This window comes from Aotus nancymaae, unplaced genomic scaffold (genome assembly GCF_030222135.1).
Source record: "Aotus nancymaae isolate 86718 unplaced genomic scaffold, 86718_ANA_hifiasm-v0.15.2.pri h1tg000072l, whole genome shotgun sequence".
NCBI lineage: Eukaryota > Metazoa > Chordata > Mammalia > Primates > Aotidae > Aotus > Aotus nancymaae.
This window is the reverse complement of record NW_026988487.1, coordinates 997,484-1,023,337: the sequence shown is the minus strand read 5'-3', so window position 1 is coordinate 1,023,337 and position 25,854 is coordinate 997,484. Positions and strand designations below refer to the sequence as shown.

General features: G+C 55.2%; 1 protein-coding gene across 5 annotated transcripts; it reads right to left on the bottom strand.

Moving 5' to 3' along the window:
• Nucleotides 1-705: 705 nt before the first annotated feature.
• On the bottom strand, nt 706-19,729 carry TBKBP1 (TBK1 binding protein 1). Of its 5 annotated transcripts, none has more exons than XM_064367482.1 (10): nt 19,497-19,729; nt 16,153-16,411; nt 15,659-15,781; nt 15,299-15,403; nt 13,774-13,954; nt 13,050-13,225; nt 12,848-12,909; nt 4,311-4,429; nt 3,373-4,097; nt 706-2,333 (listed from the first exon to the last, which is right to left on the bottom strand). In XM_064367482.1, exons 1-10 carry the CDS (start codon nt 19,595-19,597, stop codon nt 2,205-2,207), a joined length of 1,980 nt encoding a protein of 659 aa, XP_064223552.1. In that variant the 5' UTR covers nt 19,598-19,729; the 3' UTR covers nt 706-2,204. The 5 variants fall into 5 exon arrangements, with proteins under 5 accessions (XP_064223552.1, XP_064223554.1, XP_064223555.1 ...); XM_064367484.1 differs by lacking the exon at nt 19,497-19,729 and adding an exon at nt 18,278-18,407 and having other exon boundaries at nt 16,153-16,696; XM_064367485.1 differs by lacking the exon at nt 19,497-19,729 and adding an exon at nt 18,278-18,407.
• Nucleotides 19,730-25,854: the final 6,125 nt, after the last annotated feature.

Sequence of the window (25,854 nt, the reverse complement as noted above, 5' to 3'; positions counted from 1 at the left end):
TCGGCACTGGATGGGAAGGCACATTTGCCCTGGGTCTAGCACTGACCTCATGCCTTCAATGAGCAGTTGCCTTTGTTGCCTCCCAAGGTGCTGGGATTACAGGTGTGAGCCACCGCGCCCCGCCCCCTTTTTGTTTTTAAGTCAACTATTGGCCAAAAAGGGCCACATGGAAGAGAAAGACATCCAGTTGATGAACAAGTCACTGAAGCACTTTTTGCAGACCTGGGGCAGAAGTCATGGGTTCATGACCCAGCTCTGAACTTCCAAGGCAGCTGCTGAGCCTGGAACCCAGCCCCTCCCCTGTTCTTAGACCCATGAGAACATGGAACACGGATGTTCTTCCTCTTTGAGGCCCCAGCCTGGTTCCTGACGTGTAAAAATCATTTGATAAAGACATAACTGCTACTGAAAACAAACCCAAGGGCTTTAGCACCTCGACTGGCCAGACCTACTGGGTGGGAAATTCAAGAGGCCTGCCTGCTCGGGGCTGAGTGGCTGTTTTCTATCTGTTCTAATGACCGCCACATCACAAGTCATCTTCGACCACTTACATGTCTGCATCTCCAGAAACCTCTCTGCATGTGGGCGCCTCATGTATCCCCTACTTGCCCAGTGTCTACCTCCCATGGTCACAGTCCCCTGCTACTGAAGGCTCTACCCACCCCCTGCCCCACCCCCAGCCAGAGGGCACAGACTGAGCGCAGATGGAACAGGTAAGTTTTATTTGGACTTTCAACTTGTTCAGAGAGCACAGGGGCCCCCGCCTCTCCTCTCCAGGCCCCCTTCCCCATTTCCCCTCCTTGGGGACGATCAGGGTTCAATGACAAGTGTCCTTGGCCCCTTCCCTGCCCAACACACACCTTCACTCCCCTGTTCTATGGAGGGGAGGGGTGCGGGGAGGTGGGGCCTGGAAGAGTTGGATCAGAGCGGGACATGCGCTATCAGTAGCGGCCACTGCTCCCCGCCCAGAGCTGAGACCTGGGAGAGGCGCGCAGTGGAGGGGGGTGGATTCATTGTGGGGTAGTAGGCTTTCGCCATAGGAGGCTCCCCACCTCAGCCCTGGGGACCCCCTGGCCTCCTGCTTACCCGTCCTTCTGAGGGTACGACTCTGAGGTAGATTTCACAGAGGAAATGTAGGTGGGTAGGTGGGGTGTGGGAAGGGGTTAGCTCTTTTGAAGTTGATCTCTACAGCACCCTGGGCCCATTCTCAGGTTCTGGCCTGGGAGGCAGGGGCTGATGACACCCACCCAGCTAACAGAGGCTGAGTCACACAAGGGCTCCAGGGCACCTGTGGTGTCAGGGGCTCCGTGGAATAAGGGTTGAGGGGGCATCTGCCTTGACGATCTGTGCCTCAGGACCAGGGGTGCCAGAAGGAGGGCATGGGCCTGGGAGGCTGGAAGACAGTCCCCTGGCCATAGGGGCACGGTGCAGGGCCCTGGCCATAGGGCACGGTGCAGTCCCTGGCCATAGGGGTACGGTGCAGTCCCTGGCCATAGAGCACGGTGCAGGGCCCTGGCTCTCTGAGAAGCCTCTTTTGGCTAGATCTTCCCAGTCCTCCAGAATCCTCCCTCTCTGCTCCTCCCTTCCCTTTTTGCCAGAGTGGGCAGAATAGGAAAGGGAGGACAGGGCTGGCCTACAGGGAACGGCAAAGAACAAGATGCCTTCCTCCCACAATGGGGGCCCATGCCATGAGCCCTAGGCTGGCCACGGGATGGAGACACGCGTCAGTGCACAGAGCAGGCCCTAGGACTCCAAAGACAGCCTGTGGGTGTTCCCCAGACAGAGCCTGGTCTAAGAAACACGGACATTTGGGGAGGGGTGGAGGAGCTCCTGGAGTCCTCTAACACCTTACCCCTACTCCAGGCCCAAGCACTAGACATCTTCTTGGATCCAACTCCGTTTAAGAACAGACAGGCAGAGGGAGAGGCCTGGGAGGGGTATGCTGTCCCATCCCAGCCCAAGTCCCCACCTCCCAAGCAGAAACCAGGAGCGTGGGGGGAGCCTCGGCTAACCTCCCAGGGAGAGCCAGAGCTGAGTGGTGCCTGGACCAGGGAAGACGGCACGCACGTTGACTCGGTAGCCAGTGGAGGTATCTGGGGGTCGCAAGGGGCAGGGGCCCCCCACGAGATTCATGCAGCATTCAAAGTGAGTGTTTAGGATGATAGGAGAGGACAGAGAAACAGCCAGTGAGTGGGGGTGGCGCCCTAGATCTTGCTGTTCTCCAGGTGGGAGTCAATGTGTTTGATGAGGGCATCATCCGGGTACCCGACAGGGAAACCCAGCTGGCAGAGGGGGCAGCTGCGGGTGTCAGAGCCCACTGTTTCCATAAGCAACTGTGGAGAGAGAAGCAAGTCACTTATTGTCCCCAGTCCCCACCCATGGTCCCCACATCCCAGCCTGTCCTGTCCCAGGACCCAGGACAGGGAGGGCTGTGGCATGCAGGAGGGGTCTGGGCACCCTTTCTCCAGCACCGTCCTCCCCCACACCAGCTCAGTGTCCACCCCCCTGCCCAGGGACAGGATCCTCAGGAGGCAGGTATGAGAGAGTCACTGCTCAGCTTGCCAGGACATCTGTAGTAATGAGGGAAGCCAAGACCCAGACATGCCCCCAGAGTGACTAAGAGACAGCTCCCAGATCACTCAAAGCAATGAACAATCCTAAACAACGTACAACCCCAAAATAATTTTCTGTCTGGCTTTGGAGTATATTTTGGTCTTTCCAGGTTGCAAGGGGTGGCTCTGACATTCAGGGAACTCATTATTTCTGTGAAATGACAGAGCCCTGAGATAGGCTTCTGTCTTTTAGGACAGACAGAAAAGGGAAAGGGCTCTGAGGCCTGAAGGAGGGAGCTGGACCGATAGGCCTGTTCCTTTGTTGGCTGGCGGCCGGCTATGGTCAGTAGCCACCATCACCATGGCCAATATAATAACAGATTCTTGAGCCAGGCACTGTGCCAACCGCTTTAAGCTAAGCTCACTACCAGCTTCTTAAGAACCCTGTAAGATAATCAGATACTATCATCATCGTTCCCATTTTGCAGATGAGAATACTGAAGATCAGAGAGGATAAGTAACTTGCACGAGGTCCCGCAGCTATTAAGTGGTGGAGTTTGGAATTTGGAAGCAAAGGCAGGACTGTCACTCCAAAGACCATATCCTTATCCAAGGAAATGAACGAAATCTTAATAGGGCAGGCCCCAATTTCTGGCAACAGAAGGCCACGGGAAAGAGAGGTGAAGGGACCTAGACTGTGGCCAGGGGTCCAAGGAGGGTGAATAGTTTGTGCACTGACACCCAAAAGGGGCACCCAATGGAGGAGGGGGCTCTGGGGTCTTCTGAAGGCCCAAGGTGGGTGGAACGCGGGTACACTCACGTTGATGGATGGCCAGGACTGCGCGTGCTCGGCATGGGCGTAGGCGGTGGCGGCGGGCGACTCTGGGATGGGGAAGCCCGCGCAGAAGGACGCGCAACGGATGGTGCCCACCTCTGGGCTGGGCGGGCTGGTGGGCACAGCCCACTCGTCCTCCTCCGACGGCTGCTTCTCAAAGCGCAGCCGGATGCCCTCGAAGGCGCGCCGCGGGCTGAGTGGCCTGCCGGGGCCGTAGAGCTCGCCGTAGGCCCGGGGCTTGGGGAGCGTGGCCGCCTCCGCCTGCAGCCAGGGCGGGGAGGCGCCCGCGTAGGCCGCGCCCTCCACCAGCTCGGAGTAGCTGCGGCGGCTCTGGAAGCCGGCCTTCACGTGGTGGCTGGGCGGCTTGGCATAGGCGCGCTCGGCCAGCGTCCTCTCGCCCGGCGGGGGCGGTGGGGGCGGCCGGGGCTGCGGGGCCGGGCAGCTGGGGGGCACCGGGGAGCGGCGCTGCGGGCTGGGGGACTGGCACGGCGGCGGCACCGGCGAGCGGCGCTGCGGGACGGGCGACGGGCAGGAGGGCGAGGCTGGTGAGCGGCGCTGCTGCGGCGAGGGGCATGGGGGCACGGGAGAGCGGCGCTGGGGCACGGGGGACTGGCACGGGGGGCACGGGGGCACCGCTCGGGCAGGCGGGGAGGGGGAGGGGCACTGGGGGGCCGGGGAGTGGCGCTGCGACAGCGGCGAGTGCCTCTGGCCTGCAAGAGAAACCGGGACAGGGTCGGGGGACAAAGGTGCAGAGAGAAGACCTCAGAACTGAGGCGCCGGCGGCTTGCCCGGACCCATGCCCACCCACTCCAGGCCACAGGAAAGGAACTAGAGGGTGGTGCCCAGGACCAAAATGGTTGCCATGGCTACCCGGTTTTTCCCGGGGTCCCGCGGCGGCCTCCCCCTGCCCTGCCCCATCTCACCGCCACTCCGGGCCTGCTCCTGCAACAGACTCCTCAAGATTCTCCCCTGCAGGGAACTCAACTCCCGAAGCCGGCCCAGCTCCTCCGTCAGCTCCGTGTAGGCCAGCGCCAAATTCACCCTGAAGTCAGAGGGCAGTGGGGAAGAAGAGAGGGACAGTGGGTCTACCGCCCCAGCTGTGGAGGAAGAACTGCCTCTGCCCCAGCATCCGGCCCCACCGTGCTACCTCCCACCCGCAGGGCCCTCCGATCCCAACTGCAGAAATCCTCCCTACCTTTAAGGTCCAGCTCAAAAGCCACCTCTTCCAGGGAGCCTCCCTCTGCATCCTGAGACCCATTCCCTGGGCTAGGGCAGTGGTTCTCAGCCTAAGTGCAGGGACAGGGAGCAGAGAGATTCCAAGGGCTCCCTGAATCCCTGCATGCATTAGGCACTGTCGGTGGTCTGAACACAGCTCATACAAGTATGTGTGAATGTTTTTCTAATTGGTGCGAAAGCTGTAATGATGAATTAAAGCACAGATTCATCAAAAAGCTGCACTGAATTTATAGTAGTTTCTGCCACTGTGAATTTTCTCAAGCAGTGCATACTAAAAGTGTTATCAGTAGAATCTGTATACTGGGAGTGGGATCCATGAAGAGTCTCCACCTTTGAAAAGGTTGGGGACCCTGCTGCATAGAATAGCTGGTTCCATAAGTGAAGATGGTTTCCTGGCTGGTGGAGGTGCTAACTGATAAACTTCATCCAAAGCCAGCCCCATTCCATGTGCACTGCTCCTGGCTCGACCTCAGAGCTGCCTCTGGGCTCTTTGCAGCCTTGCCCCTTCCAGGACCTTGCTGTACAAGTCCACCAGGACCTTCACACTGAGATCTTTGTGAACACCTGCTGTTCACTGCACACTTGCAGGGAGTGCCAGTCACACCGGGCACTTTTCAAAGGCTGCCTTGTTCTAGAACTTTATGGGGAGTTCCTTGATGGTGAGGATTACACCACTGTATTTATATTCCCAGCACCTCTTCCAGGGCCTGGAACCCAGCAGATGTTCAGTAAGTGGATGATGCATTTGAGCCTCTCCCTCCATTTTTCTTTCTCCCTCCCTTTCTTCCTCCCTGCTTCCCGTTCAGGCATCTTGGGCACCCACCCTCATGGAGCTGGAACAGACTTGGCAAGGAGGCTTACTCACTTCCTTTTCCCTTCCCTTCTCTCTAGGTCACTTGCAACCCAGAACCACAGAAGGTCATCACTCCACTGCTTTCTCCTGCTGTGGCCTGCATGGCCCCAGGAGCCCTCTCAGACCTCGTGGGAGGCTCTGCCATGCCCTTGGGTCCTGCCTTCATCACTGTTCTAAGTGTGGACAGAGCCCTGAATCTCCCTGAAGGCAGAGATTTAGGTTTCTTTGGCTCTCCCAACGTCCAGCTCCAGAAGGGACTCCGGAACTGAGTTGGAAGCTGGAGCTGGAAGGAAATACCAGGTGTCACTCCAGACAGATCTTCTCCCAGGGGAGGGTCTTGTCTTAGGACAGAGAGATCAAGAGGGCCCAGTTCTAAAGCCTGGAGGACGCTGTCCCCACCCCATAGTGATGGACATGTGGATGGGAGAGTGTGGAGGCAGGTGAGAGGCCAGGCTGATGAATGAGGAAAGGGGTGAGTGAATGTAGGGGTGGGTGTGTGTGTGTGTGTGTGTGTGTGTGTGTAACCCTAAAGGAGAGGAGGGGAAGTCATGAGGTTAGGGCTTCAGAAGGCAGGGCTCCCTGCTCTCGCTCACTGGCTCTCTTTTACTAATCCTGGGGCAGAAACTGCCCCTCCCACAAGACTATTTTTAACCCATTTGGGCCAAAGCCAAATTACTGCAAATGGGCCAGGTCTCTGAGAGACAGCCCTCTTCTTAGGGAGGGAGAGTCCTCACCACCCATCTGATGGTGGGTAGGGCTGGGCAGGCAGAGGGGAAGGAGTCCCAGAAGCCGCTGCTGAGACCCTGTAGCCTCCATCCCATCACATCTCAGCCCTCGTTTTTGCTAAATGTGTCCTGTGCCCCCTCACCCTCAGCTTATGGATCTGTGAGAAGAAATGGCATCTCCCCCATCAGACTGGGAGGTCCAGGTGTGTCCCACATCAAATCAGGGACTCCCCAAGGGAAGGCTCCCCCTCCAGACAGGAGGACACCTGAGGGCAAGAGCTCAGACTGGGAGCTTTCAGAGGGCAGGACCGTGCTATCTCCTTGGCAGCAGGGTCAGGAAAGGGCTCTGGGCAGGGCACGGATGGAGTGTGATCCTCTGTCCACATAGCCACAGCTTCTCTACCCATCCACTTTCACTGCTGTATCTCAGGTGACAGATACAGGTCGTCATCTTCACACCCCGCCTCAAAGATTTCAGCTGCCATACTCAGTTCCCAGGCCGCTGTCACTCCCCTGCTTGCCTCCCTCCCCTTGTCAGGAGCTACCCTAGTTTCTACCACCCAGCTCCTGGCATCCTTCTCACTGTGAAACAGACAGGGTGGCCGAGAATGGAAGGAAGCAACCCCTGGCCCAGAATGCCCAGCCCCTCTCCCAGCTCTGCTACCTGGGGCCTGAGGCAGGTGGGTTCTGTCCACCCAGAGCTTCAGGCAACCTTCACAAAGACTGCTAAGTCCCCGGCAAGGTGATCGACCTGACCTCCTCCTGATGCCCTGTGGCCTTTTGGGACCTCCCCCTTCATTGAGTGTCTCTCTCCATCTCAAGATGCAAAGGCCTGGGCCGCTGAAGATGCTAACGACCTCAATGACTCACTGAAAACACTGCCAATTCAGTGGAAAAACAATCTTGACTTCACAATACAACCAAGAGTTGCACACGTGCGCCTAAATACACATTCCACTTCCGGGCTTCCCGGCCCACACCTGAGCACTTTGTTGCCATCATGACTGTTTGGGAAGAATGGGTCAGGTAAATGGCAGCAGATGGCTGCATCTGGATGCCACTGTATTGCTTACATGACAGGAGAAAGTTCTGAGTCTTTCAGAACCCGGGAGGCACCCAGAGAGAAAAGAATCAGATGATCTGTATGAGTGCTCACCCCGGGCCAGGCACTCTGCTAAGAACTTTATTCATCTGCACAACAACCCTATGGCATTGCCACTGTTACCTTCCTTTTATAGATCAGAAAACCGAGGCTTACAGAGGTTAAGTCACTTGACCAAAGTCACAAAACCTACTAGTAATGAAGTTGCTGGCATGGGAGCTCTGGCCCTCTAGACTCCAAAGTCCAGACTACTGACAATGCTATACCATCCCCCCAAGAACTGAGAAGGAGGGGAGAGGAAGGGCAAGGCAGCAGCAGAAGGGAAAGGCGAAGAGGAGGAGGGGCTGGGGACCTTGGGAGTGGCCTGGAAGCCCTGAGAATCACCACCACTTCTCTGGGAGGGAAAGGAAGGTGCTAGATACATGTGGAAATGGAAGATCAGAGTGATTAAGAGGCTGGCTCAAGGTCACAGAGTGGCAGTGGCACACAGCATCTTCAAACACAGGCTCTTGGCACCTCAGCCTGCTGAGCTGGCACCTTCGGAGGAGCCAGAGAGCAAATGGCAGAGCTGGCAGGAAGGAGGGCCCCCTGGGCTGCAAATCATTCCACCCTTCATATCCTTTCTTTCAGTCTTTCCACGAATAATTCAGGGATCTCACACACTCTTCTGGAGACGATAATCCTCATTGTACTATTAAAGCAACTGAGATCAGTAAGGTCTACCACCTAAGCGACCTCCTCTGTAAATAGCCTCTTTCCGCCCACACCAGCTGTGAGACATTCAGGCTCTCGCGTGCCCGGTGCTGGTGCCCGGTGCTGCCCTGGAGCCAGGTGAGGAAGCCTCAGGGTCCAAATTCAGGCTAGTGCGGTGTCATTAGAGCTGGGGATGGCCTTGAGGACAGGATTCAAGGAGCCAGGGTCACTGGTCACTCGTCACTCTAGGAGTGGGGTTGATGCAGCACATGGCCAAGATTGTGGACAGAGTTGAGGGTCAGGATTAGGGATCAGGTTAGAGTCAGGGATGGGAACAGTAAAAGGGTTAGGATTAGGGTTAGGTTTAAAGCTGTTCACATGGTCAGAAACATCATCTGATTCAGAATTGAGAGGAAGACAGAAATCCAGCCTTCCCGGGCCCTTCCATCCTCGAGGTAGTGCCCCAGCCACCTCACCCCTGTGGGGGAATTTAGGGACCAAACTTTCCACCACCCACAGACACACCCAGCGTCGGTCTTCCCGCCCGACCCTCGGGGAGGGGACCACAGGCACCGGGCCGTGGAGCGGACTTGAGGTTGCGGGCCTCGGGGAGGAGGAAGTTGCTTTGCAACAACCCAGTGCTCCACCACTTCCTTTCAGGCGCCTTGAGCCCCTTCACTCTCCTCGGCCAGGTATGACTGGTGGGGTCCCCAGAGTCCAGCTCTTCATGGCAGCCACTGCCACGAATCCACCAGAGCTGACGTGCCGGGTCTAGATACCTTCCCAGATGCGGCTGATCGGAGCAGCTGAGGGGTAGGCCTGGAAACCAGGGTTCCCATGTAGGTGGGGTACTCAGAGGTCCCAGTGTGCCTAGGACTGTCCTGGGTCACACTAGTCGCCCTAGCATAATTATCAGTGTGCCCCCTTTCACCTTCAAAAGTAATCCAGTTTGGTCAACAAATCACACGGTCGCCCTTCATAGAAGGGCCTTCCACCCGAAGACACTGAACCAGAAACACATGCAGAAGTGCCATCGCCCCATCCGCTTGGCATCTGCACTGAACTTACTCAACTTCTCAGATTATTTCACTTCTCTGTACCTCAGTTTGCTAATTTGTAAAAGGGGGACAATACCTACATCACATTTGCAGGAATGAAATGAGATTTTGCAGATTCAAACACAGGCTCACATAGCGTCTGGCATGGACAAAAATAAATAAATAAATCAGGAGAGTGCCCAGGAGACAGGTGGAGAAAGGAGGAAACTTGTTTGAGACTTTTTGGAGACACCAGCCTAGTGACTTCAGTTTAAGAAGCAGGGAAGATGGGCATTTCCCATCGAAAGAGAGGGTGCTGGCACCAGCTGCCCCACCCTGCTGGCAAGCAAAGCACCAAGAAGTGGGGCTGAAAAAGCCCACAAACCCCTCAGACCCACCTGGAGCCCTTCACCAGCCTGTGGGAGCCCCCGAGGCTGCAAGTACTTAGGGGTTAACTCCTGTGAGCACAGCGAGGGTGCCCTGGCCGAAGGCGACTTGAAAGAAAGGAAGTAGGGAGGGTGAGAAGCGTGAAGGGAGAGGCCCTGGGCCCGCTGGTTCTGGGGCAGGAGGCTACGCTCAGGGTATGCGGGGGTCTCCGACTTCCGTCCTGACCCACCCCACGCTGCCCTTGACCTCCGTGCAGAGTTTCCATCCTCTCTCTCGAGTTCACACTTCTTCCCCCACTAACCGCAGCCCACGCAGAGGCTTGTGGGTGGAGAGAGGGGCGGGGGGGGGTGGTACGGAAAAGGGCCCGGGCTGCAGTGCTGAGCCCCCAACGTTGGGAAGAAAGAAAGGCCTAAAGTTTTCTCCTCATTGCCCATACTGAGTCACCATCTTCTCCCAGATGGACCCTGCACAGATGAGCCCACCCTCCCTTACTGGGCCCTCATTCCTGTCACAGACCCCCTGTGCCCTCAGAAACGTCATCCCCCTCAAGAAGCCCCCCACCCGCAATTTCCCCTGCCTCTCAGCACAACCACACCCTCCAAAAGCCCCAGGCCAGGGAGTGGGCCCAGAGAGGAGGGGGCTGTGGGTGCTGCGCCTGCCACCTGGGCTGGGGCCCCCAGGGGTCTTTACCTCCCTGTGCATCTTCAGGAGCAGGGCAGGCTCCGCTCCCACCGCCTCCCTCATCACTGCCTTTGGCCTCTGCGTGAACCCCAGTGGCTCCTCCTCTAGGGCAGTTTGTCCCCCAGGCTCTGTCCCCAGGAGCTGGGCTCCCTAGAGGGTAGTGGTCTGGCCCTGTCTGGTCTGGGTGTCTGTTTTCAAGAGAACATTAATGGCCAGAACCTGTGGGCCAGGGGCTGGGATGGGAGGGACTGGGAAACCCTGAGGCTGGGGCTAGGACCCAGGGAAGGGAATTAATAGAGATTTGGGGGTGGGGGGTTAAACTTGAAGACTCCCGAAATAAAACTGGCTGCCCTGGAGGTGTCCGGACCAGGACAGGTGGGCACCTGTTGCCATAACAGAAGACTCCCGGCTAAGCGTGGGCTGGACTCAGGAACTGCGTGTCCCCTCCTCAGCCTTCACACCCTGGTCCTCCTCACCCCAATCACACCCCCAGCCTGGATCATCCAGCCGCGGCACTCACGCCACTCCCGGAAAAGCCTACTTGTAAAACTCCCTCCAGCCTGGAAAGTCAGGTGGAAGCAGAAGGAAGAAGGGCACTAGTGGGGAAGAGGAGCTGAAAGCAAGTGACTGAGCTTCCTGGCGGGGGGAGGACAGGGGAGGGAGCCCTCGGGAAGCAGCCTATTACCAAAAGGAGCTGAGTTTATAAGAAAATAAAACTACCGGGGGAGTGAAGACTTCCTGAGAATTAATGCTTATCAAACCAGGGCTATCCAGAGATGCTCGCCCGGCCCGAAAGGAAGCGTGTGGCTGGGCAGCAGGGCCTGGCTGGCTCCAGATGCAGAGATCTGGGAGGCCATGGCAAAGCTGAACCACAGAGAAGGCGGGGAAGAGCCAGGAGATGGCCTCTGGTAAACCTGTGGGGCCACGTCCCAGGCAGAGCCCAGCTCCCTCCAGCCAAAGGGCCTGAGGAGGACAAGTGCCTTGCGGGAGGGAGGGAAGGGGCTGCGCTGGCCAGAATGGGCAGGGTGGATGATGTGGCCTCCTAGCCCCCTATGGGGTGGGCTTCCTTTCACTCACACAACACAACCTTGGCCCCCGGGGAGCCACTGCCCCTTCTCTGCCTCTACCCACTGCCTCACCTTCCTCTCCCATCTCTCAGCAATGACTGGCCCCTGAGCCCGTGAGGGAAACTTGGTATCCAGAGAAGCAGAGTCAAGTCAGTAAAGAAAGGCCCCTGGGATTCAAAGCCTGAAGAGCCAGACTCCAGCCCCACCAGAACGTCCTCCCTTGGAGGTCTACACATTTGGGGAGCTTCACTGCTGGTCTGATAAGAGGGGACTGGGCTCAGAGACCCATGAAGGGCCCTACAGCATGACTTCCGGGGTAAGCTAGGATTCAAGAATGTGTGTGTGGTGTGTGTGTGTGTTCCAGGTCTGGGCACACGGCTACGATGGGCCCAAACCCCAGCCACAAACAAGCTAGGGTGGACCCTCTCCACTAAGGCCTAGCTGAGGAGTCCCACCCACTAGTCCCACGAACTGGGTTCTCACCACCTCCCCAGCTATCACAGCTCCACCCAGGCCTTCACCCTAAGGTGAGGAGGTAGGAGAGGCATCATCCACGCTGCCCATTCCACTTGGCCAGAGGCTGGGAGGAAGATGAGGAAGAAGCCTGCTGAGCAGGAGACCTCTGGAGCCCCCGAGCTGGGTATGCTGCTGTGCAGTGGAGGGTTAGTTCCTGACCCTCTCTGGGCCTCAGTCTTCTCCTCCCATTAGAGTAGGGAGTCTGTGCCACACAGCTTATCTTAGGGGAGAGGACTTAGGCGGAAAGAGGTTTGAGCTCTATTTCTCAGAAAGTGGGAGAGGGTGAGTTCGGTGCAGATGTGAAAGGCACCAGGCTTCACTGTTGCCGGGCGGCTGCTCACCCCTCCCTTGATGCCCAGTGCCCCCTGGAGGCCCCAGAGTTGAGCTCCCCACCGACACAGCTCCCTTGCCACTCCCTGCTGCCCCTTTCTTGGTAGGATTTCAGGGAGCACCCCAGCAGAGCAGATTCTAACTCCCCACCCCACGACTGTGTGAACCCATGGAAGCCTCTCCTGTCTCTCAGCCTCATGTCTCTTTCTCCCAAGATCAGCAGACAAGGCCCAACAAATCCCAAGAGACACCAAATCCCTCTTCCTCACTAAGGAGGGGAGGATGAATCCTCACTAAGGAGGGGAGGATGAATGGGGCCCTATGGAGGCCCAAAGCTCAGTAGGGGACACACACAGCAGCAGAGCAGCCGAGGGTCACTTAGTCCCAGCATCTCCAGAAGAGATGGGCTCGGGCCCCAGAGGAAAGAAAAGATCCCAATCACTCAAGGACCCCAACTCCCAGGAGTTCGAGACCAGCCTGACCAACATGGAGAAACCCTGTCTCTACTAAAACTACAAAATTAGCTGGGTGTGGTGCACGCCTATAATCCCAGCTACTCAGGAGGCTGAGGAAGGAGAATCACTTGAACCTGGGAGGCAGAGGTTGTAGATCACACCACTGCACTCCAGGCTGGGTGACAAGAGTGAAACTCCCTCTCAGAAAAAAAAAAAAGAAAAAAAAAAGAACCCCACTTCTTTCCTATGAAGGCTGCAGAGCAACAGCAGCCCAGACACCACACCCCCGAGGGCTGGGAGGAGAGGTCTCCCAAACAATACAGAGGGACAAAAGGCAAACCTAGGGGGACCAGGGTTAGGGTTACCGATGTGACTTACTGATCATCCCCAACTCTTTTCACCCATGCCATGTCCCGCTCCGACTGGTTGGAGGCCAGATCCTAAGGAAGAAGATGGAGAGGTCAGAGCCCAAGCTCACCCTTGCCAGGGCCCTTCTCTCCCGTTCTCTGGGCCAGTCTGCACACAGTGGGGAAGGCCCAGCCCTGGACCTCCAAAGGCTATTCCAGGCCCCTGCACTTACCTGGGCTCGGGTCTCCTGCAGCTGCTTCAGCTCCCCCTGCAGCCGCTCGCATTCAGCCTGGAGCTGCTCCTCCCGGAGCTGAGCCCCCCGGGCCTCTCCCTGCGCGGCCTCCAGAGCCTCTTCTAGCCGCCGCCGCTCCAGGTCACTCACACTGGGCGTGGAGCCCGGCCAGCCTGCTGTTGGGGGAGAGGACAACATCAGGTGGGCTTGGCTGCCTCCTCCAGCTCCCACAGCACAGAGTGAAACAGGGGAGGATGCAGCATGGGGGATCCAAGAGAGAAGCCAGGACAGCTAGCCAAGGAGTGTGACCCAGACAAGGGCAGTGAGGAAAGATGGGCTGAGCCACATATCTAATCTTCCTGGAGGCCAGGAAAAAAATAAGACGGGCTCCTGAAGGCCTTACTGGTCAGGCTCAAGTTTAGAGAATCTTCAGGGGCCTCTCCTAGTCACAGCCAGAGACAGGCAGTGGGGGGACTCTGGGTGGGGGTGCCCTCTGCTGGCAGGCACAGGAATTGCAATGAGGTGATCAGGAATGCCCGAGATAGGAGGGGAGAAATTAGGGTAACAGTGGGTGAGGTAAGGGGACGGTGGGGAAGGGACAATGGGGAGATTATGGAGATACAGACTGTATTACAAATGGGATGGTAAGTAAGCAGGAGATGTCTAGTAATGTTGAAATAGGGGCTGGGGACTAGGAGGTAAGTCGGGGTCACTGAGATCTCACCATGACTCAAGCCAGATCCCCCTCTCAGTGCCAGGTAGTGCAGGTCCAGATCAGTGCAGGGCGGGGTAGGGGCTGCCGGCGGGCTCAGGTTGGAGAAGGCTGCATCCCGGAGGCCTTGCTGTTGCCGCAGCTGCTGCTCCAAACCACAGATCTGGCGCAGGTGTGTCTCCACCAGGGCCCTCTGGAGAGGAAGACAGGTGAGGGTCTGCACAGGCCCAGGACTTCCCGATGTCTGGAGAGGCCCCAGGTCACACACCCCAAGTCCACTCTCCAAGTGGCCTGGAGTGCGAAGTCTCATCTCTCAGCCACCAAAATGCAGCTCTTGCAGGCTGTTGCCTCTGGTGAGGTCAAGTTAAAGCCTCTGCCCTGTCATTAACACACAGGGACACTTAAAAGAACACTCAGCAGCGGAGGCCAACACCCCTAGGGAGCATCAGAATTTCTATTTGCATACGTGACAGGAACTTCTGGGTTTCACTCACCTCATCCCTACAATGGGGATAGCAGTCCCACACTCACCTCTTAGGGTTGTTTTGAGAATTAAAATGAGTTCATGTACACCAGGTGAAAAGAACAGTGTCTGGCACACCCTAAGTGCCACATAAATATTTGTGATTATGAAGGCAAAGCATCTATACATGAATGCCCCATCACCCTCACCACAGCCTGGCGAGGGTGTGAATATTTGCCCCACTTTTCAGAGGAGGGATGGAGACTAACTTTTTTTTTTTTTACTCATCTGAGAGGCTAAGTAACTTAACTGAAGTCATGGCTTGGGGTTGGCTGAGACCATGTCTCCTGAATTTTTTTTTTTTTTTTTTTTTAGACAGGGTCTGGCTCTGTCACCCAGGCTGGAGAGCAGTGGCTCGATCTTAGCTCACTAGAGCTTCGATCTCCTGGGCTAAAGCGATCTTCCCACCTCGGCCCCTGAGTAGCTGGGACCACAGGCGGGCACCACCACACCTGGCTAATTTCTTATTCGTATTTTTGGTAGAAATGGGGTTTTGCCATGTTGCCCAGGCTGGTCTCAAACTCTCTGACCGCCCAAAGTGCTGAGATTACAGGCGTGAGCCACAATACCTGGCCTGTCTCCTGACTTTGACCTCCTCACGGGCACAGCCACACCCTGACTCGGAATCACACCCAAGGGCAGGCCCATCCTTGCAGTCACACACTCCTGGTCACCTCTGCCCTCACCCTCACACCCTCCCCAGGGCAGTGCTCACAGGCAGAGGGTCACCCTAGTGTGAGAGCCAAACACACACAGAGACAGAGGTTCCCACGGGCCACTGCATGGCCAGGATGCGCACAGTCACTGCAACATGGATAGCACACACAGTCTCCCTCACGAGGCCAAACAGGTGGGCACTCACAGATACACGTGAACACAAGCAGGGCACACACAACCGGTGTGTGACACATGGGGTGGCATACTGTCACAGCCTAGAATGCTCACGCACAGAACTACACTCACACACACAACCAGTTACACATCCTCAAGCACCCCCAGCTCCCCAGGCCTCACCATCTCCCCCAGCTCTGTCTCCAAGTCGCTCTTCTCCACACAGAGTTTCTCGTAGGCCTGGATCATCTCTCCAAGCTGTTCTTCCTGCTCCTTGTTCTTCTGTAACTGGATGGGGCCCAGAGGGGCCCGCCGCAGGGTCAGTCCCACACTGGACTTGGGGCTGGGGAGCTCCCCGCATCTCCCCACCACCCCCCCAGCGCCCTATGGAGGTGCAGGAGGAGCTGCAGCTGGTCTTAAGGAGGACCTGGCCATCTCTCATCAAAGGGGCAGAGGCCAGATCCTGGGGGTTGTGGAGAAAAGGGTATCAGAAACAGACAAGAGCAAGATGCTCAGGGGGTGCGCCCAGCCTGGGAGGCTCACCTCATGCTGGAACTGGTTGAGCCGTTGCTGCAGGCTGACCTTTTCCACCTCCAGCAGGGAGCCATCCTTGATTTCATACAGAGAAAAGCCGTGCTCCTCTCCAAAGTCACTGATCAGTGGATACTACGGTGGGGTACAGCTTCAGGAGAGCATGTTCCCAGATGCCCAGCCCAGGCCTCAGCCTGGCTGTGCCCGCAACTCCACAACCTGCCTCAGACCCTTGACCCTCCTTCTCCTTCGCTAGTCGGATCCCAATTCCCATGGACCCGCAGGCATCTCCCACCAACAAGATCTGTTTTAGATCCCAGATCCAGCCCTTCTGAAGCCGACAGGGCCGAGTCCCCATCCAGAACAGCCACATCTCTCATAGGAGACCCTCAAGTTCCTGAGTCTGCACCATGACCCCTCTTTCAGATCCCTGGGATCTTCCAGATTTCCAGTCCCCCTCCCCACCCCACACACTCTACCAGGTGCCCTCCCCTCCTGGTTCTGACCTTGATCTCATAGACTTTGAGGCGGCGGCGGAGGGTGGCGTTCTCCCTCTCGAGGCCCCCTAGCCGTTCCTTGATGTCTCCATAAGCAGTGATGAGGGCAAAGTGGGAAGCGGAGCACATGTCGCCCCCGAGAGAGGGATCTCCCGGACCGTCCAGCCACACCTCGCTGGGCCCCAGGGCCTCCTGCGTCAGGATGCTGATGTCGTCCTCGAACATGGACTCCATGGTGACCACCGGGCCCCGGCCCACACGGGGCCTCCTGGGAGAAAAGGAGCAACCGTGGACAGGGCCGTCTGTCTAGGGCTTGTCCCTGGTACCCCTCTCCCTGGCTCCGCACACCCTGGTCCGGCTGAGATGCAACCCAGAAGCTTCCTACCCAGAGCTCAGCGGGGACTCCCATGGCCCCTTCCCAGACTCCTCAGCCCCATCCTCTCTGCCGCCTTAGGGAAAAGGGGCTGAAACAGGTGAAGACCCCGCTGCCAGGGTGTTGACAAGTAGAGACAAGCAAATCAGGCCAGCAGCTCCTGCCAGAACCCAGGGAGACCTGTGGATGGAAGAGGGCTGCCTTCCCAGCCGGGCCCGGCGCGGTCCTCAGCGCTTCTGCACCCCAGGCCTCACTTCCCCAAATAGCTCGCCGCCCAGCTCCTCAGCCCGGGCCTCTGGCATCCCAGCTCCTCCCCAAGGAAGGCCCAGAGCTGCGCGAGTGTCGGCTGCTCCACAGTCCGCACGCCCTCTGCTGCACCCCCGCCCAACTTCCCCGCTTCCGCCCGCAGGATCCCAGAGTTCAGGAAAAGGAAGCGCCTCCCCCGGGTGCACCGGGGCTGTGGCGGCCGTCCAGGATCCCTTGGCCCCTGACCTGGGACCCACAGGAAGTCCTTGGTTAAGTGTCACGGGGCGCAAACTGTAGAAGGGGGCCTAGGTGGAGGGGGACGCAAATGAATTCCCAAGGCGGTCTCAGGGTGCCCGCGCGCCGGGAAATGGGGAAACCTACGAGGGGGCAGGAATGACTCAGCCTCCCGAAAGCAGGAGTAGGCAGTGAGGGGGTGCGTGTGTACTTCTTGCAGGCCTGGTTATGAATGTGTGTCTGGGGTTGGCGTATGGGGGGGAGTGTGCGTCTGTGAATGAGTGTAGGTGTGTCAGTCAATGAGTGCCTTCGGGGGCGCAGGGGCGTCGGGACGGAGTGGGACAGCGGCCGGGAGGCTGGTGTGTGTGCACGCGTGCGTGAGCGCGTGGGCAGGGTGGCACGTTCGGGCCGCGTGTCACGTGAGACGCGAGGGGCCTGTCCGAGGTGTGTGCGCGCGCTGGAGCGTGTGTGCGCCCCGGAGAGGGGGCTCAGCGGGGAGCTGTGAGTTCAGACAGCGGGGGCCCCCAGGCCGGGCTGCAGGAGCTTGGGGTGCAAAGGGCTCTGGCGCAGGCTCCGATCCAATCTGCCCCCCCACCACCCACAGCCCCATCTAAGTGCCAGGGAAACGCGTGTCACTGGGTCTGAGTAAGGAGTGTGTGCGCGCGTTTGTAGGGCCGGCCCCACCTTTAACCCTCTCCTTTCCACGCCATCCCCTCCCCCAGCTCCGCGCGCCAGCGCTCACCACACCCCCTAGACCCCCGCCCGCCCAGCTGCGCCCACCCCGCTGGCCGGGCTCTGTTTCCGGGGCCCTTCCACCACTGCCTCCTTCCTCCGCATTCCTCTCCGGGCCCAGCGCCCGAGTGAGCGCAAAGGAAGGCGGCTGGGGAAGCGGTGAGTGCCTGGGTCGGCCCAGGCCCCTCCTGCGGCCCCTTTAAGAGCCGCCCTTTAAACCCATTTCGCTCGGCCGACAGAAATTGTCGCCCCTCCCCTCTCGGAGGCCGAGACCACGCAGCCCCCTCCCCCACAGCCGACCGAGCCCGGGGACCCCGGACACCCTCCCGGGGACGGGGAAGGGGCTCCGGGGGCGGCGCGGCCTGAGGAGCGGCGGCGGAGGGGGACGCGAGGGGATGCGGGCGGCCGACGCCGGACCCTTCCCCTCCCAGCCATACCTTGAGCTGCACTTCGCCCTCCCGCTGTCTCCTCTTGCCCACCCCGCGACCCCCGGGGCCGGGCCCGGTCGCCGCTCCCCTCCCCCCGTCCTAGCCTCAGCCGGGGACTCACAGCTGCTGCCGGTTCCTGCTTGTAATCGCAGCTTACCCCCTCCGCCTGCTCCCTCCCCAAACGGGCACCAGTGCCCCCACCCCCCTGGCACCGCGCTCTGCTCCTCGCCCTGTCGCCGCCGCCGGGTCTCTCCCCACCCCCCCCCAACCCCCTCCCTCCCGCCCGCCCCGCTCCTCCTCCGCCGCCGCCGCCTCCTCCGCCTCCTCCTCCCCGGCTGCTCCGGCTTTCTCCAGCTGGGAAGGCGCCCCGGACCCCGCCGGTGTCACCACCACGTGGCAAGGGGCGGCGGCCCCCACGATGCATCTCCTCCTGGCAGCGCGCCCGGAGCCCACCCGGCTCCCTGCGGCGGCCGCTGCCAGCGCTGGCGCCCCCTCCCCGACGCCTCCCGGCGCAGTGTGGCGTGGTGGCGTGTGTTAGGGGCGTCTGCGGTCAGTGCAGGGGCTCCGCTGGTGCTTTGATTGTTTGGGTTGTTTAGTTCAGGGCTGTATATTTGGGGAGGAAGTGGGGCTGTTTATTTGGAGGTTTTTTTGTTGTTGTTGTTGTTTTGTCTTTGCGCTTTTGAGAAGGAAATCATTAGACCTACTCTTCGTTGCTCTTGGAAAAGGGGACATTGCTGTGATAAATACATTGAACATAGGGTGCAAAGAGATTAATGCTGTAACTTCTATGGAAGTGAGAGTGAACTAAGGAAGTCAAAGATTCATTCAGGAAGGACAGCAATCCTCCTCCCCGCACACCACTTCCCGGCCACCCACAAGTACCCACCGGTCAGGGCAATGAAGAAACAACAGATTTCACCCTATCCACAAAGATTATTTGAGCACCTGCCAAACTGCTAGGCAAGAGAAACAAGTTTTTTGCCACTTTCCTGCTGTGTGACCTTGGGCAAGTTACTTTAACCTTTCTAAGTTGGAGATCTTGCCCCACCTAAGCACTCTCATGGAGGAAGAATGGGGATCAGAACCAAATGCGGCCTGCGAATGCTCAGGAAGTGTTAACGAGCCATTTTGAGTATTCCCTGGTGGGTTAAACAATGTGGACAGAGGCATGGTCAGCCTAGCTGCAGTTAGGGAACGATCAGGAGAACCCTGGAGGACTCTGGCTAAAGAGCATCCTCTGTGGACAGCGGGGCAAACCTTGGAAGCAGGGGATAATCGGAGCAGGGGCTTTTGGCAGATTCAACCTTTAGCTGCGAAGGCTGCTGGGAACCTGAGCCTACCTTTTTGGCTCCTGAGGTGGGAGGGTGGGAATCTCCAAGGGGGAGGATGGAAGAAAAAGGTTTCTTGCTCTCTCTGAGCTTTGGGAAGCAGCAGCTGCCATCTTTCCTCACTGCTGGGAGAAGGTTGGACTGAGAAGTGAGCTTCTCCTACCAGGAGAGCCAGCCAGAGCTCTAGACTCCTCTTCATAGAACGGGATTCTCACTGGCTTCCTTCCTCCTCCTCCTCCTGCTGAGTTCCCTTTCAGTCTTTCCTGCCAGCACCAGCTCCCTTTTGTAGTCCAGAACAGGAAGGCAGGTCAGCCACTTGCTTTCTGAGGCACTAGCTTTCTCTCAACCGTGAGGGATTCCATCTGCCCTCTAGATATGAAGGCAAACCAGCAGGGACATCTGTCACTCCACTAATCCCAAGGGCTAGGCAGATGTTCCTTTCCCTATACTCCCCAAGATCACTTCTGAAGCAAGGGACCAGGCAAAAGATTGGAGGCTAGGTTAGGAGGTATGGGGTTGTCTCTGGGACCCTCGGTGACCATGGAATTGGCCACAAACAGGACCCATGAGACCAACTGGCAAGCCCTCTCTCACTGGAGATGGTAATGGGTCCCAGGACCCTCTGAGCACACACTCTCTGGGATGATTCGTCAGCCCCTGCTGCTGCTCAGATGCTCAGGGCCTAATTGTGTAACCTGTCAGGGTGCAGTCAAATGGTTCTGTCCTTGGTTCTAGTGGTTGGTGGCAAAAGTCCAACAGAGATTAGGCCTGGTTTAGGTGCCCTAAAATCCTCCCCCTCCTCCAGTCTGGACCTGATCTCATTGCATTCTCCATTTCTAGTTCTGCTGCTCATACCAGGCAGTTCTGAGAGCAGGGATTATACCCTTTCCATCCTTGTATCCTCAGGTGCCCTGAGGGTTGGTACCTGCTCATTATATATTTATTTAGCAAAGATTTATTGAATACCTATTATGTGCTGGGTGCTGAGAATACAGTGCTGAACATGTCCCTAACAGGTGTACATGTCTCTTGCTCTCATGGAGCTTGCAGTATGGTAGAGAAGTCAGAAAAATAAAAAGATGAATAAGTAAAACCACTGGAAATTGTGATAAAGGGCTGGGCGCGGTGGCTCATGCCTATAATCCCAACACTTTGGGGGTGCTGATACAGGTGGATCACCTGAGGTCAGGAGTTCCAGACCAGCCTGACCAATGTGGTGAAACCCCGTCTCTACTAAAAGAACAAAAATTAGTTGGTGTGTGGTTGTGGGTCCCTGTAATCCCGGCTACTTGGGAGGCTCAGGCAGGAGAATCACTTGAACCCAGGAGGTGGAGGTTGCAGTGAGCCGAGATCACACCATTGCACTTCAGCCTGGGCGACAAGAGTGAAACTCCATTTCAAAAAAAAAAAAGAAAAAAGAAATTGTGGTAAAGAATAAGAAGAAGCACCAAGGGGCAGCAGTAGAGAAGAATGGGAAGGTGGGATCTGCTTCACAGTATTCAGAGAAGGTCTCTTTGATGAGCTTTTATGACTTATTTTTTTTTTTTTAAGCCAGGGTCTCGCTCTGGCACCCAGGCTGGAGTGCAGTGGTGTGATTTGGTTCACTGCAGCCTTGCTCTCCTGGGCTCAGGTGATCCTCCCACCTCAGCCTCCAGGCGTGGTGGCTTGCACCTCAGCTGGGACTACAGGTGCGCACCACCACACCCAGCTAATTTTTGTGTTTTTTTAGAGACGGTGTTTCATCATGTTGCTCAGGCTGTTCTCAAACTCCTGGGGTCAAGCCATCCACCTGCCTTGGCCTCCCAAAATGCTGGGATTACAGGCATGAGCCACCGTGCCTGGCTAAGCTAAATCTTAAAAGAGTAAGAAAGTATGTTCTTTGTTGAATTAATAAATAAATGAGGCAGTGTGACTTAGGACTAGCTACTTCACTTCTCTAGGCCTGTTTGCTCATCTGAGAAAGCTGAACATTGGTCTGCATCTTTTCTAAGAGCCCCTGCTATTAGCAGGGCTCACTGTGGTGGAGACAATAATAGGAGGTATGGTAAAAGGGGAAGTGAGGCGGGAGCCAAGGCAGGAAGAGTGGGGAAAGTGGTGGACCGTGGTCACGCATGAGTTATAAAACATTTCGTGTGGTGACAGAGGATCTGCCTCCAATTATTATGGTAGGAGAGACAGTGCAAATGCCAGCCCCTAGAGCTGGCCCTGCCAGTGTTTCTTCCTTGGAAACCACCAGGGAGAGACTCTCCCATTCCCATGACTCTTACTCTGGAGAAAGACTTTTGTCTTTTCTTTTTCTTACCTGAAAAGAGTAGGAGGAGGTGACACTAGCAGCCAGTAAAGAGGCTGAATCGAAATTAAACCCAGATGACACAAATGGAAACTGGCGGGCAGGAAAATTGATTAGCCCCATGTGATAATGCAAGATCTCGGTGCCATCTTCACTCGCCAGTTCCAGACCCTAGAAAATGAGCCATTCACTGTGTAAGCATCCCAGGACTCCCACTGCAGCTGCAGGGCTTCCATCAGATTGGAGGTTAGGGCAGTGGTAGAAAGACATTCCTTTACCAAGTCCCCAAATTCCTGTGGCGGTAATGCAGAGCCTCTAACTGAATTAGCAGGGTTTGGGAGGGAATAGAATGTTTTTTTTTAATAACGCCATATGTGCTTCATTTTGCTCCACAACCATGTTCATTTCTGTCTCCTAAACAGACTTTTTTAAAAATTATATTGAATTATTGAATATTGACTAAGTGTTATCCATTAGAATGTGAACTCTATGGGAAAACTTTGTTTGCTTAGTTCACTGCTATATCCCCAATGTCTTAGACACTGTCTGACACATAAACGGTTGTTTGGTAAGTGCAGTAGTGCAGTCACAGCTCATTACATACTTGATCACCTGGGCCCAGGTGATTCTCCTGCCTCATCCTCTCACCACGCCTGGCTATTTTTTTTGTGTTTGTTTTTTTGAGACAGAGTCTTGCTCTATCACCCAGGCTGTAGTGCAGTGGTGTGATCTCAGCTCACTGCAACCTCCACCTCCCAGGTTCAAGTGATTGTTCTACCTCAGCCTCCCCTGGCTAATTTTTATATTTTTAGTAGCGATGCAGCTTCACTATGTTGGCCAGGCTGGCCTCAAATTCCTGACCTCAGGTGCTCTGCCTGCCATAGCCTCCCAAAGTGCTGGGATTACAGGTGTGAGCCACCGCGCCCAGCCTAATGTTTTTTATTATTTGTAGAGACAAGGCCTCGCTACGTTGCCTAGTCTGGTCTTCACCTCCTAGGCTCAAGTGATCCTCCCACCTTGGCCTCCCAAAGTGCTGAGATTACAGGCATACACTGTGCCTGGCCATTAGTTGATTGGTTAATTAATCCATGCATTATCTTTCATCAGGATCCCTGTTTTACAGGAGGAAATATGCATTATCTTTCATCGGGATTCCTGTTGTTTTTTTTTTTTTTTAAAGATGGGGTTTCACCATAATGGCCAGGCTCGTCCTGAACTCCTGACCTCAGGTGATCCACCCACCTCAGCCTCCCAAAGTGCTAGGATTACAGGTGTGAGCCACAGCACCCGGCCAGGATTCCTGTTTTACAGAGGAAATAGAGAATCAGAAGAGAATTTGCCCAAGGTCATACTCAAAAGACTCAAATATTTTGAAGGGCAATGCCCAGAAAATAGCAGGCATTGCTCATTGCTATGAAGAGCTTATTCACACAGAGTCATTTGTGAATTCTTTCCTTCGGAAATGGTGACGGGCTTCCCCTCTGCATCCAGAGCTAATGCTGATTGCCAAAGCTGAGATGTACTTTCCTTTTAGACAAAAAGGTACGTTTCACACTGAGAACAGCTCAGCTTGGTAACCTGTGGCCAAGGAGCACCTGGGAGAGGGAACAGCTTAGGCTTTGAAGGCCTCCTGCCTGTGCTGTGCATGGGATCAGCTGACGGAGTTGGGATAATTCACATGTGGAGCTTACTCAGCAGCCTAGTGGCCTTTTTGGCCACCAAGCACCAACAACTGCCTGTCTCCCAGCCCTGGTTCCCAAAAGCTTCCAGCTTAGAGGGAAAACTGAGCAGAAGTGCAGGGAGATGGTTTGGTTCAAACTCCAATTAGGAGGGAAGCTGATCACACACATTTTCAAATTCCAATTAGGAGAGAAGCTGATCACACACACACACACACACACACACACACACACACACACACTGAATTAAGTCTGGCAGTTACCAAAGGTTAATAATGGGACTTACTGTAGAATTAAGACAGAATGGCTTTGCTAATGAATTCCAAAAACCCTTCATCCAGGGTTCTCTCTGCTATCTCTAAGCTCACTTACAACACTGGTACACAATGTAGCCTTGAGGTGTAAGTCTGAAAGGTTAGCATTGCCTGCATGACTTTGGGCAAGGTTCTTAGCCTGTTTCCATTTCCTCCTGTAAAATGGGACTAAAATGGTGCCTTACTTGTAGTGTTGATAGAAATTAAGTTTATTACTCTACCAAAGACACTTATTACAGGGCTAGTGTAAGTACATAAAAAGATCATGTAAATAATGACTATTCACTAATCCTGTTCCCATTCCATCAGTTAGAATCCAAGGTTGAGAGGCTGGCCTGAAGTCATCGAGCAGACAAGGGAAGAGCTAGAAACCCATCTTCTGCAGCTCTTGACATTCCTACGTTTCTGGATGCTCTGCCCTTCAACAGCTAAGTGATGCCATCACAGGAACTCTGTGAACTGTACTGACATGTCATTAGTTCAACAAATATTTATTGAAAGTCTACTACATGTCAGGCGCTCTCTCAGCTGAGCATACTAAATAAGGCAGCCAAGGTCACTGCATTAGGGAACTTACTGGGGGAAACTGGCAACAAATCAACAAATTTAAAATATACTTTTAGATAGTGCTGGGAAGGAAATGGATGAGGTATCCTAAATATGTGCAATATGGACCTTTGTTTTGTATCACTAAGAGGTTCACAGCATCTGTCCAGGGCAAATGTGGTCTTGGTTTGACAGATCTGGCTCTGAATTCTGGCTCTAAGTGACCTTGGTCTGATGAGTCAATCCTTCTGCCCTTCCTTCCTTATCAGTAAAACAGGAATACTGACTGTTAAGGTTGTTGTACAAATTGAAACATAAAATCTCAGTGTTTACCATTTTTCACTTCAGGTGGGTCAACCTGGGACCGTGGAGGCTAGGTAGAACTGCAGGCTTGCACTGTATATTTCTGAGTGTTTGTTTTGGGAGCAGGTATATGGTAATGGGGTTTCTTGTGGGAGCAGTTGCTCCTTCTCTGCCATTTGATGAACTGCTTTTCTCAAACCTCACCTTCAGTGGAGAAATGTTCTCAGTGAATCATTGCTCTTCAGGACTTAATGCAGTCTTGTAAGAATCACAAGTTACTCTCTGTAACTCAGTAACCTCCAAAGTGGATTTAGAAATACTAGAACTTCTATTTATCATCTGCTTTCTACTTTCTTTTTTGTCTTATGATTACACAGTATGTGGTTATAATAGTCCGAGTAAATAATTTATAAACACATGGGGTATGCATGATCAAAAGTTTCTAACAGGATGTACAATCAGAAAAGGGGAAAGGCCACATGGAGTCTACAGCCCTCATTTTGATTGCTCAGCATAAACTAAGAAAGGGTGTATTTCCATGAACTGGCCTGCAGGCGCCACTATGCTAATAAGCAGCAGGGTTAAGGAAAGGGCCATCTCCTAAATCCCAAACTAGTGGTCGTTCCAAGTTTCTGTGGCAGGGCAGGGGGTGCGGGGGAGGGGGGATACAAGTAGAAATGAAATACATGAAAACTAAGTGAATAGCCAACTTTTGGACGATCCATTAGATGACACATTAGCTTGAGAAATAAAGCAGAGGACAATCTCTGCTACTGCTTCAAACTCTCCGAACACGAAAACTCCTCCATGTATACTTTTTCCCTATCTCATTTGTAGGACAGTTTCATCTGTATCACATTATACTATGTAGAGTCTATTTCAAAATGTGTCCTTCCTTTCCCCCAACACATACACATACACACACCCCCCACACACACCCCTCTCACCACACATTCCAACTTCTTTCAAACCATTTCACCTCGATGGAGGTGACACCATTTCGGACAAAAAAAAATGCAGCAGCAAGATGTTGAAAATAAAAATAAAGTGGACTTTATTTAGAAGATAAAGGTGGTGGTTATCGGTTTTGGTTAATCGAGTTGGGCTCAAGTGTTTTACAGGTCTTAAATGCCATCACACAGACTGGCATGCCAAGGGCATTCTGAATGCCAATTACAGACTGAAATTGTTTCAAAAACCAAGATGCTACCAAAAGCGGATGGAGTTTGGATTTCTCT